Below are 19,289 nucleotides of genomic sequence, written 5' to 3'. Positions count from 1 at the left end.
ACCTCCAAAAACTTTACCAATGTAAAATTGCATTTATGTACCATAAACGTGTAATTACGTTTTATTCCGTACTTGCCCTCCCACTAAATCAGTATGTATTTATCTCACACAATCGTAGCACCACGAAACAACTTACCGTGTACATTGACCGCTTAAAATTGATGAAAAGGGCATTTCTTATAAAGCGTTAATCAACTACATACAAACTCCGATGAACTTAATTACCAAACACTACTGATCTATATGCAACTACAACAGAAAGGCTATTCGACAGCAAGACTGTTGACATTACATTCAAATATTTCAAAACTTTGTTCACTGGCAATGTACATTATTATATTATTAATAAAATTGATTCAATGTACTTTTTTCGTTCATTTTAAAACAATAACATTCACAAGTATTGCAACAGGGAAGAAAGTACCTTTCCACAGTTGACTAAACCTAACACAGGTGATTAATGAAGACTGTTTATTTTCTGGTAACTAATAAGCTACGAATTTCAACATCATCATATTGTTGATTCATTACTGTAATTGTTGTCCATCTAGAAGCCAGACTGATAAGGCAATATATTTATTTTTTTAAAGTAATGTTTATTTTCCGTTGGCGCTGAAATTTAAATACACAGAGTATAAGAAGAAATAAATTTATGCGTGATACAGCCGAAGCAGTGACGGGTCCAAGTGACCTTCCAGTCAGCTGCACGGCTGCACGGTAGAAAAAATAGAAAGTAAGTTTAAAAAGATCAAATAGACCTTATTGGCCGGCGAATTTCTGTGCAACCCCGTTATATGTTGGCTTGTTTTGATTTATTTGTCCGTTGTTCACACAAGGTAAAACGGAGTATTTTTTGTCAATAGCAATCTCAACCTTATACGTCTTTCGTGTTTTTTTTAATTGTTGTGTACATTTTCGTGTAAGCGACGCATGCTGTTGTACATGAGGTCAATACAGTCATTAAAAAAATTATCTATGAACCTATTATTCCATTTTATATATTTGCTTTCTTTTGTTAGCTATTTTATCAAATATTAAATATATAAAATTTGCAAAAACACGCCCTACGCCACCAAAAACGCGTAACATAAATGCGTTTAAAAGATTATGAGAACCTTCCTCCCATACAGTCTAAAATTAGAAATACGATGCCACTATATATTTATGCAAAATTTGATTTGTCGTTTTTCCAACCTTGCTAAAAACAAAGTTATTTCCAACATGCTAATGTGAAAATATTGTGCAGCCACCAACCCACAAACAGGATTTGAAAAAATATAAAAAAAATTGCTACTCGTCTTGTTTTAAACAATAAAAAGTACAGATTGGAAAAGGTCCATGGCCGCGTGCAGTTTTATTCGCATACTGCTAGAACGATAGCTATGATTCATCTGCGGACAAAATTTCCTCTTCAAAGAGCCATATGGCGTCACCAAAAGAGCCACACAAGGCTTGCGAGCCATATATAGGTTCCCGACCGCTGGTATATACGTATTCACGCCCCCTAAGCTACGGCACGCAGTTCGGGAAACCCAACACCCAAGTACTGCACAAACCAAGCTAGTTCTCCAACAGCAATTCATGGGAAATCGTATAATTGTTTTTTTTTCCTTGTAACCGTCCAAACGTTTTTTAATACAATTCTCAAACCATTTAGGCAGTGAAGTCCTTGATAGAAAAATGGTAATTTAGAGTTGTCATGTGGATTTGTCGGAAAAGCATTGATTCGTTTTTGGAGCTTTGAAATTCGTGAATTTTGCTTAAAATTAATTGACGATTTTGTTTAACTACTTTACAAGAAGTAAAATATTTTAGGAATTTAAACATTTGGCCAGTCGATTTTACACTTTGCGTTGGTGTAAACATTCTCACACGCACGTTGGATTAGGAAGAAATGCGCAATAAATCAGTTTGTATAAAAGGTTTATACCAGGGAGTTACGGGTGATATAACACGATGAGTTTGTATAGGTTGTTTGTCATGGCAATAAGTCCATTCCTTCTGCCGGGGAGGTAAAATTAAAAGGTCGCCTTTTTCCTGTCGATTAAATGTTGCCACGCATACGGTGTAAACGTTTTAAGTCCCAAGACACCTATAAACTAATAATAGAAGACGACTCGATTCAAGTGCAATCGGCAATCAGCACCATGTCAAGACACCAGGGTGCGTCTTTCTATTTACGATGAAATATCAGGTAAGGGCGCAGTCGGCAGGAAATGAGTTTGCTCACAAAAGAACGTTTTGCACGCGAAAGAAAAATTGCACTAAACATTCGCAATTCTGCGAACCCTGAATGTATGACATTCTCCTATCGTAACATAGGTTTTTATCTAGGCAAGGTAACGGCGCATTTATTAGGCATTAGGCTGTTTGTTTTTTTTTCGTAACACGGCATAATAACTCACCTCTTCACACGCAAGACTGTTAGATCACCAAAAATCGCCTTATTGAGCAACAGCGCCGCCAAGAAAAACGGAGAAAAATCAAACTGAGAAATTCAAGGCTTCCACCAAAGCAAGTAAAAGTTGATAAAATAATTATATTATTAATATTTTTATTGTTTATAGTGGATCTAACCTTGTTTCAACACTGCTAATTTAACACATGCAATATGGGTATAACGTTGGATGTTGTTATATACCAATAATTTTAATCTGAATTAATTGCCTAAAGAAACAAATAATAATAAAAAAAGCACTGCTAGTTGTTGATCGTTTATCCATATCGTAAGATTCAAACAGAATCGCAAACGGTTTTAAAAAAAATTTTTATACGCTTTATAGTTCTGTTTGGTAGGGAAGTAATACGACCAAAAATTGGGTGTTTCAGAGTTTCGGCACCAATTTACAAACAAAAGTCACAAATCTTTGATCAATTTTACCGGGAACGCAACGCTTTTCACATACGTTTTTAGGTGGCGACCAATAGGTTAAATATTACATGAGACCGATAGGTTAAATGCCACATCGGCGGTCACTTTGAATTCTTATGGAATTCGAACTGTTGAGCAATTTTCAACAAGTTACGTAAGTAGGCGGAAGCGGTAAATGTCACAAGAACGGTTTCCAATGGCGTCGTCATACAAACAAACACCCTGAACGAGATGGTTGCAAAAATTGAAGGCGATAATCTAATCAAGGGCGTGAGTAACCTCGTTTCCTTGGGATTAAACAGGTGGTTTTATGGGATAGGCGTATGAATGGCAATTTAACCGTCGTGGTCAATTTTGCTCGATCCGATGTTGGTGCGAGCGGATAGGTGTGAGCGATCTAAATTCAGGCATGTTTGAGGTAGGGGCGTGAATCTATTCAAGGACACATCAGTGATATAGAAGCCGATACATAGGCGACAAGGGGTGGAAATTTATCTGCACGAATGCCGCCTTGCGTGCTATAAACTTATAATTTAAACAAATGTACATCAAGCGTTAAATCTGCCGCTGCACCTAGCCGAAGAAGGATCCTCTAAAAGTCGGTGTTATGTCGCCATTTTTTATGTTATTTCGTGTGAGATCAGCCGTGAAAGCGAGGAAGGCTGTCACAATGTGTTTCAGTCGCGCGAGAAAATAGAGGTGAAACGTGTTTTCGTTAGCATACAGCCATTTTAACGGAAAGGTATAGGAAGGTTAACAACAGAATAGCTACGTCAGAAACGTTTTAACCACAAATGAAAAGCGCGACGAAGCTGCCAGAATGCACCCATTAGCTAAAAAATGTGAACAAGAAAAGTCATTCTTATTTACATCTCAAATCTCAAAATGAGAAAGGCGCTTACAATGCGAATGGTTTCCAGTTAAATTTATTAAATTGACAGATCGTGTGATATAGACTTATTTATAGATTCATATATTGCCTGCTTAAATCGTTTGAAACAGGTGCTTTGGAATGCAGTCGGTTTATCAACACTACAAGATACGCACTTAGTGATTTATGTTCGAACATTGCAGTCTAGAAAAGCCAATTTAACGAGTGAAATTCAAAATAGCGAAGCCATTTTGTTAGTGTCGTTTGGATAACCGAAACATTTTTGAGTCTGCTTAAACAAACACGACGATTCCGTTACAATACGAAGATGCAGCTTTACGCGAATGAGTTTAATACACAATGAGGGATTGAATTTGATGTCATGGCAAAGAGCAGGAAAGTTTCTTCGGGCTTTAATGCTCTACTGAGCACCATAGATTCGCACGCAACCTGTTCAGACTATTGCTAGATTGGAAAGCGTATGGATAAACTTTGCAGAGAGACAATTCTATCTTTTACGAATTAACTGACAAATTCATGGCCAGAATGTATTGTCAGGCATTGTTCAGATGAGAAAGTTAATCAGGGTACTGCCGATAACGAATTCATAGTTATGACTATTGTACTAAGGCTTAGTAAATCTGAAGTTTAACAACCTCAGTGAATGGTAGCAAACGTATGCTTGTTTGAGCTTGTTCTGAAATGGCCTGTTTTCTTTTCAATAGGTCGTTATAACGGATTGTGGTTTTGCAATAACAGAGTATAGTCAAAAAGCAACCAAAACGATGTCGACGATAGGATTCGCAATTGCCATAATCCTGGCAATTGGATGTTTTCCAGCCGGTGAGTCATGTGTCCAAAATAGAAACTGTCCCAACGTGAGTTTCAAATAGACTCTGCTTCATACAGCCGTTTAGACCGCCCAAATAGAATGCATAACCCCGTTACAAGATATTAGGTCGCATAAGGTAGAATATCTGTTATTTTGGGTACTTTTTGCAATACGTATGATTTTTGCTATACATGCTTCGCTGAGCGTTAGAAGAAATCACATATACATAAATACATTTTATTTTGTAGCACAATGCCTTGACTATGAATATCGAGCACTTTTACAAGTGGGAGGACAAGTAAATGGAAATGTAACGACAAGACAAACGGACATCAGCGCTACGGTAATTATCCTATAATTATTTCTGATTTAAAATACTGATTGAAAGAGTGTCATTGTAGAGTACTCGATTAACTGATGAAGCGCCGTTCTCTGCCGAGGATAACAAAAATTATTGCAACTCAGGTTACTTTATATTTTCAACTAGCTGTAAGGTTGTTTAGTTACCGCCGTCAATTTGACATACTCTCATGTAAAGGACTATATATGTAAGTGAACGTAACACGTTTAACATTATAGAAAGTTGTTTTGCCATAATTTAAAATGTTGTGCCAATCGAAAATCCCCGTCAATACTGCGTATAGGTATAACTGGAACAAGTATGAAAAATAAATAAATAAAAAACTATTTCTAAGGTGTGTCGCGATAACATACAGGTACAAGGTGCAAACACTTTTCCAAAAACAAACTAATTGCTTGTCAGGGCTGCATCACTGTGATGAAATTAATTAAAAGACATTTAACGATTTTTTTAAACATAACTACACGTTTTGAAAGACCTAAAATTGGTTCATCTGACTTGTTTTCAATATGATTTGAACACAATATAGTATAAATGCAATGATTCGCACAATAACAAATAGTTTTAAAATATGTTTTACAACAACCTATAGAGCAGTGGTTCTTAAACTTTTTGAGACACGCCCCCCTTTTACAGTTTTAACAAAACTCACGCCCCACCTTGTTTCAAAATCGAAAAACATAAAGCAGAACATCAATTTATTTTCAGGTAAGTTTCATTAATGCGAAGGATGTAACTGTTTTTTGAATACCCCCTTGTGAACCTCACACGCCCCACAAGAGGGGCGTGACCCCCAGTTTAAGAACCACTGCTATAGAGCTTAAGCTACACAAAAAATAAATTTAAAGATTTTTCAAAAACGTAAGGATTATTTTTAAAAAAATTTAAAGATTTTTCAAAAACGTAAGGACATCTAAATTCAATTAAAATACAATCAAAGTCATTTTAAGATCCATTATAAATTATTATAAGAGTATTCTTAGTTATAAACATTACATTCGGTGCGGAAGCGGTATTATGTAACATGTTGTTTTGAATTTAGGTGCAAGCTTTAGTGGGCGAAGCTGCCTTCACCTTTAACACAGTCACCGCCGTTCTTGAAACACTGACTGCGACCGTTAGCAGTTCAGATCTTGTGGTTAACTTCGCATTTACCAACGCTTCAGTGAGTGCTTCACAACTAACAACCATATTGGAGGGAATTGGTATCTTCAACAGCACGATTGACGGGTTCGGCGTTAACGCGACAGGTCAGTTATTTTCACGCAACGTTTTAATTTCTATTAAAAATATCAAAGCTCATACAGAACTAGGTATAGCTTTGAACGTTTCGAATAACTCTTTATTAATTTTCAACGTAGAGAGAATCAGTGCTTTCTCTCTATGTTGAAAATGTATAAAGAGTTATTCGAAACCTTCAAAATGATACCTACTTCTGTAAGGGCTTTGATATTTTTATTATTATAACGTCTTACTATAACCTCCAACCATTATGCTCCAAAGTTTTGATTTCTATTAATGACAGATAAGCTTGATGCGTCAGTCGGCGCTAGGTGGAAACACTGCGAACAAGTTTGTTTTGACTAAATGAACGGATGCTGTGAAGCATCAAGCAAGCTGTCTAAATTTAAGCTACAAGTCTTTGTATGATGTAGACAAAAAGCTAAATTTAATGTCAATAATCCTCTTAAAAGACTATAAATTTTTATAACAAACAATCCTTTAGCGTAAAATTAGTAGGTTTCGACTAAAAGTCAGAAAAAGTAAAAAAGAAGGATTGAAGCTTTAAACAATTTAACACTTCTTTGCCATAAAAAAGGCAATTTTAAGTAGAACTATCATAATAAAAAGCACAAATATAGTAAAGCAACATGCAGTATCATTTTTAGGCTTCCTCCATTATTATCACAATCGTTGTAGAAAAATTTTGCTTTTAAACGAGAAATTTCAGTTACTATACCAGAGCTAAAAAAAAGTAACCAAAATACCATTACAGATCACAACGAGTGCCTCACCAATAACGGGGGCTGTTCAGCGACGTGCAGCAATACAGCTGGTTCATTTGTGTGTTCCTGTGCCGCAGAGTACATTGCGAACGGGACTCTTTGCGGTAAGTGATGACGATTAAGAATAGCAGTTTAATTTAAGTCGGGGCTTTTAAAACTTTTTTTTACACTGACCCCTAAAAAACATTTTTTAAGCTCGTACGGACCTGGTTCGGCACAGTATTTTAATAGCTGGGGTCATAATGTGACATTTATTTGACATAAAAAACTAGCTATTCTGGCCAATGTGAAAAGGTAGTAGAGTTTAAATGCACTAGGTTAAGGCGCAAAAGCGTTGATTTTTATTGTTTTTTTATTTTCAAACTAACACCTAGATTTCAGCTAGGCCTTCACGGACCCTAAAATTAGTCCACAGACACACAAGGGGTCAACAGACCCCAGTTGAAAAACCCCTTATTTTAGTAATGACATTTTTAGTTGAAAATACTTGTTAATTGAAAAATAACAAATCATAACCAATATCTAATAATCAGCTAATCAAGCAAACGACTTTATAGTACTGCTGTTTATACTCATAATATTGGTTGGAAAGCTAAGTAGGCTATTTTATGTTTTGTAAAAAAAAACTCTTACCCTTCCCCACCAAACCAACACCAAAATGGAAATTTATTTTAAAAAGTTTACTTTTAATCCAAAATCATTTTTTTAGTCGTGTGGTAATAAGTAATAAAATTCTTTGCAGATCTACCATATTCCTTTTTTTGTGATGCCGGCGGAATAACTCTGACCGCAGTCAAATCTTTCTTCTCCAATTTAAACATCGGCGCCAGTTCTCTTAGATTAGGAACGTGCCAGGGAACTGACAACGGCACCTCCTACGACTATTCTGGACAGTGCGGTGCCAATTCCACGGTACACATTACGTAATTATTCTGTTAAATCTTCAGCGTACGGGAGAATTTTGCTTCACTGTTATAATGGTAGCGGTTGTTTTTTCTCTGTTTCACGTCTTTTGTTTAAAATCGGCAATGTCAAAGATATCCTTATTGATCTATTGCCAAGCTTTCTAGGGTCGTCAACCTTTAGCAACGAACCAACCATTTGACCTCGCTTTCATCGAACTGAAACCTATACTCATAGCCACCTATTGACTATACTGTAATAATAAAAAGAACATACGGACAATATTAAAACTAATTCTGTACATTTAGCACGTTTACTGGGTAATGTATCTCGTGTGGGTAAGACTACATGTATGTTTTCCTCAATAACCTGTGTCTTAGTCACGGGTGGAGCCGCTGTTGTCGACCAGTGCTTTAGGGTATAGGTTGACTCCTGAAATAAAAAGTCAGTTAAAATAGTAGATTGTGAGATAAAGTTAGGAATTTTTGTTTGAGGACAATTTTCTGTATTGCTATCCAGCTTACTAAACAAATAATTTAGGGAAAACATTATAATTTCTACTAAGAATAACGGTAAACCACGACATTATCAAACAACAATATCATGTTGATTACAGTAGAAATCATTTAATGAGAAAACAGTCGTGGGCTTGTCGATCACATGTTCCACAGATACCAATTCCTCATATTAACTATCATAAACAGCTTAAAAACACAACCGTCCGGGCGTCAAGTTGTCTGGACAAGAAGTACGTCGTTGCGTTTTAAACATATGACGGGTTCTTACAAGAGCACAGACACGAAAACCTATTTGAACAGCTTGAAATGGATATCTTACATAAATCTCTTTTCAGCGATTGAGCTCATATAAGTGAGCACATCCACGCCGTTTTAACAACGCTAACATATTTGCGCTAAAAGCAGGACTTTGTCTGTATTTTACCTAAAGTACATCTAATGAAAATTGGAATCCACTATAGGTTGTTTACATTCATTGAAAACAGCGTGCTTTTTTTGGGGAAACCGGGTGAAATACTTAAACCTCGTCAATAAGAAAACAATAGTTGTTCTCTACCTGTAGACGTGTTCTTTTTAAAAAAAGTGTTCTTTTTTACCACGCCGCCCTGTTTTCTCATTGGATGCGTATAATCAGTATGTGCACTACATCGAACAAAAATCTCAAAAAATGATTGAAGATTACTCGTGTTATACGTCCCCGTCGTCGTCGCGTTATGACGAAACTTTGTGCGGTCATCTTTAAAAAAAACATGCGTTACGATAAGACTTTTTCATCGTTCAGGTAAGAAAGTTATTCTACTTTGACCACTGTTGTGTACAGTGCTCTTTAGTCAGTGTGTACGGACACGGTGCACCAAAATATGCATGGGATGCACCAGTATGAAACGGTATACAAGGGTGTATCACAAACTTTTAATGAAACATTAATATTTGACCTCTTAAGTTAGTTTGAATGCTGTTTTATAACATGCAATAGTACCCGCAAGCAGCCTGTAGCCGTATAAAACTAACACCGACAGTATGCGAAACTTCGGCAGCTCCGCTTGTTTAAAATGACATGATGATATTGATATGCATAATGATTTTTCATATTCTTTTTTTACCTTTTAAGTAAACAGGGTGCATGGGTTCGTCTCAACAAATTTTAGGGTTTACCCCACTAAAAAAGGTTGAAGAGCACTGCCTTAATACACCCATCTTTTTTTAGACAAACGGCAGCTATATTACACTTTCGTGGTCCCTGACCAACGTCAATGCCTCAGCCAAGATTCTAACCGGTACAGCTGTAACCTACCAGTTATCCTGCACAATACAATCATCGTACAACGTTACTGCGGTCGGTTTCAATATATCAGCAGAGTAAGTAAACCGACGAAAATAGACTGTTAAGTAAAGCCTGTAAGTTTAAATACAAAAAAGCTACAATTCATGTTTGAGAAAGCATCATAGTTCAACAAGAAATTTGTAACATTTTCAGATCGATTAAAAAAATATTGTCAACACTTTGAATAAAAACGATTAAACAATGCTAGCTATTCTCTATAATATCTTATACGTCTTCCAACAATAGTGCAACAAAAATATATTTTTTGTAATGCTAACACAATAATCCAACGAAATTCGATGTTGACCACGGGTTTATCTAAAATCCAGTCGAATTGTTTGAATTTCTTATCGCAGGAAAAAGTTATAACTTCTAAACACTGAAAACATGGCATTTTTATGTAAAACGTATTTTTTATGATTTGCCTTAGCAGAGAAAAAATATCTTGTATCGAACAAACCTTACAATAGGTGCTCAAAATATTTTGTCCTAGTATACGAATACCCAGCGTTGTGAGTCATTTCAAAACGATAGGTCCATGTAAAGTCAACTCAAGTAATTGGCATCAGTATAAATGCTAAACTATTTAAACTACCTAATTGATTTCATTCCGAGCAACACTTTGCAAATCAAACACCAAAGACAAAACGAATAGTAAGAATATTGTCTCGAGATTGAGATACATAACACATTTTCATCTTGTCTGAAATACTTAAATCCAGGAAAGAACAGTGACTTTAGTGCATAGGCTACTTTGTTCAAATCATAACTCATGTCATTAGCACAGTGTGAACAACAAAGATGTGTTTTTTTCGGTAAGCAGGGTGAGTTATTATCTTTGTTATCAACATTTTCTCACAGCAATGATGTGGTTGTACCAGAAAGCGTTCTCGTTTCGATTTCGGAGACAGCCTCGATTGATGTGGGCGTGTTTGAAAACGCGGCAGACCCTACATCAGCAGTAACTGGAACCGTCGCCACCGGGTCGCCCCTAAACTTCAAGGTATACTTTATTGGTTGCTGTCGCAATGTCATGGAAGCAACAAGGGGGCTTCGAGGTCGATTAAAAATAACTCGAATCAGACTTATAGGCCAAGTGTGCGATTTTGTCGAGTCCAGAGCCCCGCCCCGACTCTACAGCGTTTATTTTACACATTTACAAAATACATGGTTGGAAAATATTTCACCATATGCTACCTTTATAATTTAAAGTTGTGGTGATCAGTTTCGATATTTTTTCGTAAAGTTTTTTAGACACTGGATGCGAATTTAGTTTGCTATATCGTCATGAAAAAATTTGAATGCTAAAATAAATAAAAAACATTCTTATCGTTTTACGCTTGTTGAAACGTTAGTGTTTTATTTTCAGTTCGGCCCCACTTCCAGTTTTTCTCCGGACGTTGTGACCGTCATAAGGACAGCCAGTGCCTTCGCACCCGAAAACCCCAGCCTCACAATAGAGCTGGTAAAGTAAGTATACTGCTAACTCTATCAGCAAACATTTATATAACTTAATATCTTTTAGTAACCATATTTAACCAGGTATATATATATCTTCCATTACAACAGTGCTTTTCAACCTATAAATTTTCCATCCGCACTTTTTTATTTCGGAAAATTTCCATCCGCACGAAACAAGCACAGTAAGTTTGCAATCTTCAGTTTTATTTGTAAAATAACAATGAAAGGGTTCGTCAATTAAAACCGCGTGCCTAAGCCTTGGCCGATATAAAAAAATAGCTTAAGCTGCAATGAACCACTATACGACACTATATTATTGTACTTGTAACGAATAAGTGGGCGCATTAGTATATTTGATTACTGTGTTACACATAATAGAAGATAATAATGCACCATTTTTATCCGCACATTTATCCGCACGACGTTAGTCATCCGCATTACAAGTTTTTTTTATCCGCACAAGTGTGTACCATCCCACGGGTTGAAAAGCACTGCATTACAACCTTGGTTAATCGTAGAATTTCCTTTAAGGAAGTCGTTATAAATCTTTTTACCCCGATCAAAAAGTTCTCCTTTAGAACTCAAACCAATACTTTTACAAACCGGTAAGCTGATATTTATTACACTCTAGAAAGTGGATTCACAAACATAAAATGAGACAATTAATATTAATTTCCATTTAGACGTGGATCTCTGGTTGCAATAAAATGCAAGATTTAGCATAATGGTTGGGTATATAGGTTTAAACAAGCATAAATATGCCTTTTACAAACTTAAAGGCGAATGGTTGGGTATATAGGTTTAAACAAACATATAAGCTTCATACAAACAAACGACGCACTGCATCTTCTGGTATGCGAGTTATATATTTATTGTATATACCCACATATAAGCACCTCGAAATTTACATGGAACTTTATGAACTGATTTAACTTCGGTTTGACGTTAAGGGAACATGATACTAAATCAAAAAATATATCTTCAGCGGATTCCTACAAATTTGATTCGACACACAAATTTGCCTCATCTGATCTTAACGCATTAAATTGCAGAGACGGCTGTATAGCACCGAAAACGGGAATAAACGACGAAGTTATCGACAAAATCACTTTGGCCAACAACGGACAAGGCTCTCAAGTTACCATGTCCATTTCGGCTTTTTTCTTCTCCGATTACCCACGCCTTACCATGACTTTCTCGGTAAAGCTTTGTTTAACGGGGACATCCTGCATACCCAGTGTAAGTATAGCACGAAAATATACAAAAAAGTTATTCGTGGCGGTATTGTAGAATGTAGACCAGGGGTGTCCAACATGAGGCACGCGACCTAATAAAAAATGGTACTCAATTCCACCCAAAAATTCAGCCAATTATCAAAAAAGCTAAATTTGTTATACATCCAATTGTCATTGTTTATTCACAATACAAAACAATCCCAGCAATTACGACAGCAAACAATTACTTCTGATATTATAACACTATATTGTTTTCATTTTTTGTATAAAAGCGCTCTTAAAATTAGAAAAAAAATAGTTGATAAACTTTGGCACGGGACGAAGTTATAAGATAAAAATTTGCACATCGCCATGTTTCAGTTGGACACCCTTGATGTAGACCTATCAAGCAGCTTTAACTCATACGAAAATCCGATTTGGAGGGGCAATTAGTTCAGTTAGCCGATCCGAAACCGAATGACCTCGTTATCATAGCAATGTTAAAAACGAGTAATATACTGTATTGAAAAAAATTATTCAAACGTTTATCACGGTTCTTACACCAACTTTTCTTTAACGCTTGAAGACGTAGTTGGGTTTGCTAAAGTATTTCGATCAGGGGTTTATAGGCTAAACTGGGGTCCTTGGACCTGTTTTAGGGGTTGATGAAGGCCAACTTGAAAACTTACGTGTATTATTAAAAAAATATACCGTCGTTAAAGTTAACGCTTTGTTGTCTTTTTGTTAAGTGTATTTAGGCTCCATTTCGGTTCCAATTGTTTAAACAGCAACAGCGGTTTTCATAAATTTACTTGTTTTAGCCGGAAACTACGAATGCTTCTCTTATTTTTAAACTTTTGCGTCTTTATACCTTAGTTCCAAAATAAAATTTAGACCAGTCTATTAAACTTCTATTTTTAAAACAAACTACATTTTAAAGTAACGCTGAGTTTAAATGTAAAATCACGACTGAAGTACACGATAGTTAATTTGGTACCGGATCATTGCTGATACTAACCTAGAATGCGTACCGAATTCCGACACTATTACTTGGCTTAAGCCTTAAGGTATCGCGGCTTCGATCCCATATTATTGGATATCTGTATAGGCTACTTGTTTCTTGCACAAACATAAGTTAGAAGGCGGAATAAGTAATTATTGAAGCGGGTTAAGCAGCAATTTATCTTAGCATGTAGTTCCAGTTGGAAGCGTTCAACCGATAAAAGCTGAATTGGATTGTACTACCCTTATTAATGAACGAACAGTTGCAATCACCACAACAGATTTAAGCTAAAGGTGTTTATGGCACTACTCGAATTACCCGGGTTATTAGGTGCGGTCTTCGCACCTCTTAACTAACGTGTGTTTCGGTTATCTTTTGCCGCACCACTATACAAAACCATATCTAGTTTATTGAACAAAAATTTACTTGACAGTGCTCCAAGCGCAAGAGGTCGGTGCTAAGCATGCGAGAAAGAAGGGACATCGGGGACACGGAGGAAATCAGCATTCAATTCGTCAGAGATCCAAGTAGGCTATATATATATATATATATATATATATATAGTGTGAGACCACGGCACGAAATTAAAGCGAAATAAAGTAGCCTACAGTTTTTTTTTTTTTTGAATTTCAGTCTTTTAAGATTTATAACTATGAGCTTTGAATTTGGTAAATATGGGTAAACAGAGCGCTGTAAAAAAGTTACGAATGTCTGAAACTACGGGACGAAATTAAAGCGACATAAAGTACAGTTTTTTATTTTTACCCCATAAGATTTTTATCTATGAGCTTTGAATATCGAATTATTTTGCTTTAAACTTCAAATTAAAATTGTGTTAAAGATGTCATCCGAGTAAGTATAGCGCTGTAAAAAAGTTACGAATGTCTGAAACTATAGGCCTACGTTACGAAATTAAAGCGACATAAAGTGCAGATGTTTTTTTTGAATTTCAGTCTTATAAGATTTAGAACTATGAGCTTTGAATTTTAAAATTTTTAGCCTTGAAATTCAAACTAAACTGTGTTAAAGATGTCATCCAGGTAAGTATAGCGCTGTAAAAAAGTTACGAATGTCTGAAACTACGGGACGAAATTAAAGCGACATAAAGTACAGTTGTTTTTTTAATTTCAGTCCTATAAGATTTATAACTATGAGCTTGAAATTTTTAGCCTTCAACCTCAAACTGTGTTAAACATGTCATCCAGGTGAATATGGGTAAACAGAGCGCTGCAAAATAGTTACGTATGTCTGAGACCACGGCACTACAAAAAATGCCAGTCGTTAAACTATATGAGCTTTAATATCGAAACTTTTTCGCCACAAACTCAAACTAAATGTTAAACATGTCAAATAAAAGGAAATTAAAGTTTCCAATGGTCTATTTTTTATTGTACAAAAATAAAAATATTTTATTTACTTTACATAAAACGAAATGTCGAAGCATCAAAACCCAAAGTTTCTTTCAGGCACATTTAACCACTCAGAAATAGCTCGGACGATATACGATAGAAAATTACTAATGTTTTTTTTTTGGCCGTTAGATGATTACCTGTGCAAGGACAAGGAGTGTGGTAGTGGAGCGTGCATCGTAGACGCCAAACTAAACGAATTTTGCCTGTGCCCGGAATCTACCTATGTTGGCAGCAACGGAAAGTGTATAGGTAATGCCATCGATGTTTTCCGTACTGCAATTACTGCACCTTGTACACTATTGGTTCTCAACTGCCGGTTCTCGTCAACTTTCCTGCCGGTCCACCAAATGTTTTACAATTTTATATTTCAATTGCGAAATGCAAGATGTTGAAGGCTTGTCCATCAAATTTAGATCTTTCGCAGTTCTGTTATTTGCAGAACTGTGACGTAACATAGAGTTAATGGTCTACTTTGGACTTTATCGTACGACACATTGCAAGTGTTGTGCCCAACTGTTTAAAAGTAGGCTGCAACTCGTTTCAGTCTTAAACTTTAGGACCAGTTGTATATTGAAACCAATAGAACCACGGAAAACACATATGATATCAAAAAGACAGCAGCAAATTTCCGTGATTTGCTTTAAAGTTGCAAACTTTTGTCGTAATTACATTTTGGGTTGATCTTGATTTTTGAAGGTCCACCGGTACGGAAAATTTGTTTTGAAATTTTATCGGTCCGTAAGCTAAAAAGGTTGAGAACCTTTGTGTTCTTAAAACTTGTAAACGGAACGCCAGGGTGCCTTGAGAAATCCTGAAATATATAGGCAGCGAAACTTGTTGCAATTTAGGAAATAACCTATTTGTATTAAAATGCACGTAAGCATGTAAGACTTGAACTCACAATATCCGATAAAAAGCTGGTAACATTATCGTTTGTCGTGTAGGAAGCGTTTGGTCTAGTTAAAATTGTATTGTAATGTAACTAGAAAGAGAGCCGCGTATTTTCCTTAGTGCGCCGAAAATCAATCTGTGTGGAATTGTATTGTTGGTAAAGCTAGTCTTAAAACCTAACCAACGATTTAAAATTTGCTTTGCAGACCCAGCAGGAAACGACATGAATACGTCGGTTGAAGAGAACAACGAAGGGATAAATGGATTCAACAACATGTGGTTGTTTGTGCTTATCGGCCTCGGCTTTTTCGCTGTGTTGTTGGCCGTTGTACTTGCCGTGATACTGATGCGCAAGCGTTACAGCAGCAGCAACGAAAAGCAGCTGGTCATGTAAACGAGAAACGAGTCATTTGTACATAAACGCCACAGCATGTAAAATCACTTTAAAATGCAGATCATCTTCGGTTTAGATCACTTAAGGAAATGTAGATTTCAAAAATTAACCCAAATGTCTAACTGGCTGCGGACACGTTTAAAATACCTTTGATTTGCCTAAAGATGTAGACTAACTATTTCAAGGAAAACTCATTTAATAGACCAGTGGTCTCTAACCTTTTTATTAACCGACCCCCATTATAAAAAAAATCAGCATTTACATGTGACCACAGCTAGTTTTCTGATAAATAGGAACGATCAATTCGGCCTAAATTATACACACATTAGGTGGCGAACCATATTTGGAGACCACTGCAATAGACCACCACCCACAAAGTTAAATAATTATATAATACCAACTTTCACCAAACGCTGACAAGTTACTGTACAACTCTTTACTTTGTATTGATGCACTTTTAACGATAAGTCGACGGTTCGTGCAAACGAACAAAACTATTTCTAAATTCCGCCTGGCTCACATCGCGAAATACCTTTGTGTACAAGTTACTTTTTGCCAGATATGTACTGTGTACCTTAATTTAGATTATGCTGCTTGAAATCTAGGTCGCCATTAACATATATTTTCGATTAAAGGGCTTTAATTCTTAAAAAAATCATTATGCTAACAAAACAGGACTGTTCAAAGTTAAACTTCAGTAATCTCTTAAGCGTTATTTTCTGCGTTGCGTATGTACGACAGACAAACGCCAAGTTTACCAGCGATTATGCAACTTGTCAATCTTCCCTTTAAATGTGCCGCCGATGTTTCTTGCATCTGTACAATACAAGTATAACCTATTAAAAGCTATTAGATAACATGTTTGGTTTAAAAAAAGATAAATATATTTGAAATATAAAGTTTTCGAAAGGGGGCAAAACTTTAAAAACAACGTAAAACTCTCAAATGAATTTACAATCTTTGGCAATAGTAAATTAATTAATAGGTTTCTTACACAAAAATAATCTTAAGTTAAAAAATAAAAGCAATTAGTTAGCATGTTTTTTTTTATAAAAAATATTTTTCAAAAATGGGCAATCCTTTTTTTGAATTGAATTTACAATTTTTGGCAAAATGAAATTAATTATACGATTTTAGCCAAGTAAACAAAACTTGAAACACGAATAGCAATGTAAAAAGGTTCCACTAACTTCTGAATAAATTTTTTTTTTTGCTTGCTCACATTGCGGTAGGCCTACTCCTGTAAAAATAATATAAGTTTATTTTTAGATTTGTCCAACCTGTTAATTACACTTAAAACAGCTGCAAGCTGATTCACATTCTGACTTCAAACAAACTTTTTTGTCGTCCAATATCTGAATATTGCTTAAATATTGGAGGTTTGACTGAATACAGTAAGTTTTTATAATAATTTTACACCTCTGATTAAGGTAAAATATTTATCTTTACAGAACATAAGTTTGAAAGCCATTACTAAATAAAAGGCAATTGAAACCCCATTCCAAATAAAATCTGTATTCGACACTTAAGGTTTTTTTTAAAACGAGGTGAGAACCATTAATGTATTACGAACAAAACAAATCAAGCAAGAGAAAATAGTTTGACAGACTCTCCTACTCCCAGAACGAGGTATTTTTTTTATGTTTTTTTTTTTTAAAAGATTAGTACCTATTTTCAAACCGAAATGTCAACACTTCAAATCTACTTTATTAACTGTTGTGAGGTTGTTTGTTAACAAATAAAAGTTGGACAAGGCAAATCTGTTTGTAAACGCGTATATAACGAAAGCTGAAATGTAAAATTCTATTAAAATCAAGTTTAACAAACGTTTCCTAGTTGGATATTCTTGTAAATAAAAATAAAATAAATATTTTTGGCAATTGCATGACTAAATTGTTAAAGGTGTAATAAAATCGGTATTGCTATACCACGGCGAGAATAATTTTGGCGTTTTAAGTAGTTGGCCGTTTTTTAACAACGCATTCATAGTGGTTTCAGCGTGTTTTATAAATACTGCAAATATTTACAAAGGATTTAATAAAACGGCCAGAAAAATGCGCCGACCACCATTCACAAAACGTTCGCCGAATTACATTCCAAATGGATGTGACGCGAAAATCCCTGAGACAATAATGTGTTTACTTGAAGTAGGCCCAAATCGAGCTTAATAGCCTCCCACACATTTTCGTTCTTATTCACCTAACACAGGAAATAGGGAAAGAATTTATCCATTTGAAGAAAAACGAAATAAACAGTGGTTGTACTCAAACAAAATTGTTACATGCGGAACACCTAAGGAGAAAATGGCCGTTACAGGGATACGCCTAAGTATACAAATGGTATACAACGAAGAGAGAGTTTGGAACCTATTATAACAACAGACCGACGGTGCTGTATTTTGGAGAATATTTCGTAGGAAACATCCCATACAATGGTATTTCATACAGTTTTAAGATTGCCTTAACTGCAAAGATTAATAAGAGAAGCCAGTGTAGCTAAAAAGTGTTTGTTGTATAGTATTAGCAAAAGCGCGAATTTGTATTTAATATTTAGTTTGTCTGTCGAGACCTATTTATTGTATTCAAAATCATAACGCGCATGCCAGTCATTGCCAGTCAGTTAAAACTGCGTGTGTTGGAAAAGCAACTTTTTTAAATCAAGAAATGCGACCACGAGAGGAAACTATGGGAGGATTATTGGTAAAAAAAAAAAAAAAAGTACTTTTTCTTCTTATACTTGAATTCAGTCGTCGACCAATAGGCAAAAAAAAATTAATCCAACTAACCACTTAATCGCGTTTTATCGCATATTAAGAATTTCGGGCAGCTGAGAACAATTACCTAACCATGACTAAGTGTTTTTTTTGTTATACAAGAAATCCACACCTACGCCGAATAAACCCAGGCATTCAGCATCACAATCAGTGTTTAACTTCCCAATTCGAGCGAATCCAGGTAGCAACGACAGAAAGGGTATTGAAAAATGCAGTTATATAGAAAATACCGACCTAAAAAGGGTACAAACAGTTATTGGTCGGCGGCTGAAATTGACTTAAATTGGGGCGAGGCGCCCGGGGGCCAAAGAAATGGGAGAAATGCCCACACATCTGCATGGAATGCTAGCGGAGCGCGACACAAAAACTCATCATAGCGCGTTGGCCTTATCTCGAGCGTATCACGTCTCCTGGGCAACAAGTGTTTGATAGAAGAGATAGAAGCAGGGATCGG

The 19,289-nt window shown here is 35.8% G+C and overlaps 1 protein-coding gene across 1 annotated transcript; it reads left to right on the top strand.

Annotated features, from left to right (window-relative positions):
- The first annotated feature begins 4,447 nt into the window (after positions 1–4,447).
- On the top strand, positions 4,448–17,239 carry LOC146145703 (uncharacterized). Its single transcript, XM_083389676.1, has 12 exons — positions 4,448–4,586; positions 4,824–4,918; positions 5,979–6,186; positions 6,933–7,046; positions 7,685–7,854; positions 9,571–9,722; positions 10,549–10,690; positions 11,057–11,157; positions 12,201–12,387; positions 13,799–13,892; positions 14,907–15,026; positions 15,875–17,239. Exons 1-12 carry the CDS (start codon positions 4,529–4,531, stop codon positions 16,060–16,062), a joined length of 1,629 nt encoding a protein of 542 aa, XP_083245802.1. The 5' UTR covers positions 4,448–4,528; the 3' UTR covers positions 16,063–17,239.
- The last annotated feature ends 2,050 nt before the right edge of the window (positions 17,240–19,289 follow it).

Source organism: Ascidiella aspersa, chromosome 5, assembly GCF_963924565.1.
Source record: "Ascidiella aspersa chromosome 5, kaAscAspe10.2, whole genome shotgun sequence".
Taxonomy (NCBI): domain Eukaryota; kingdom Metazoa; phylum Chordata; class Ascidiacea; order Phlebobranchia; family Ascidiidae; genus Ascidiella; species Ascidiella aspersa.
The sequence above is the reverse complement of the archived record's forward strand: the minus strand, read 5'-3'. Positions and strand labels throughout refer to the sequence as shown.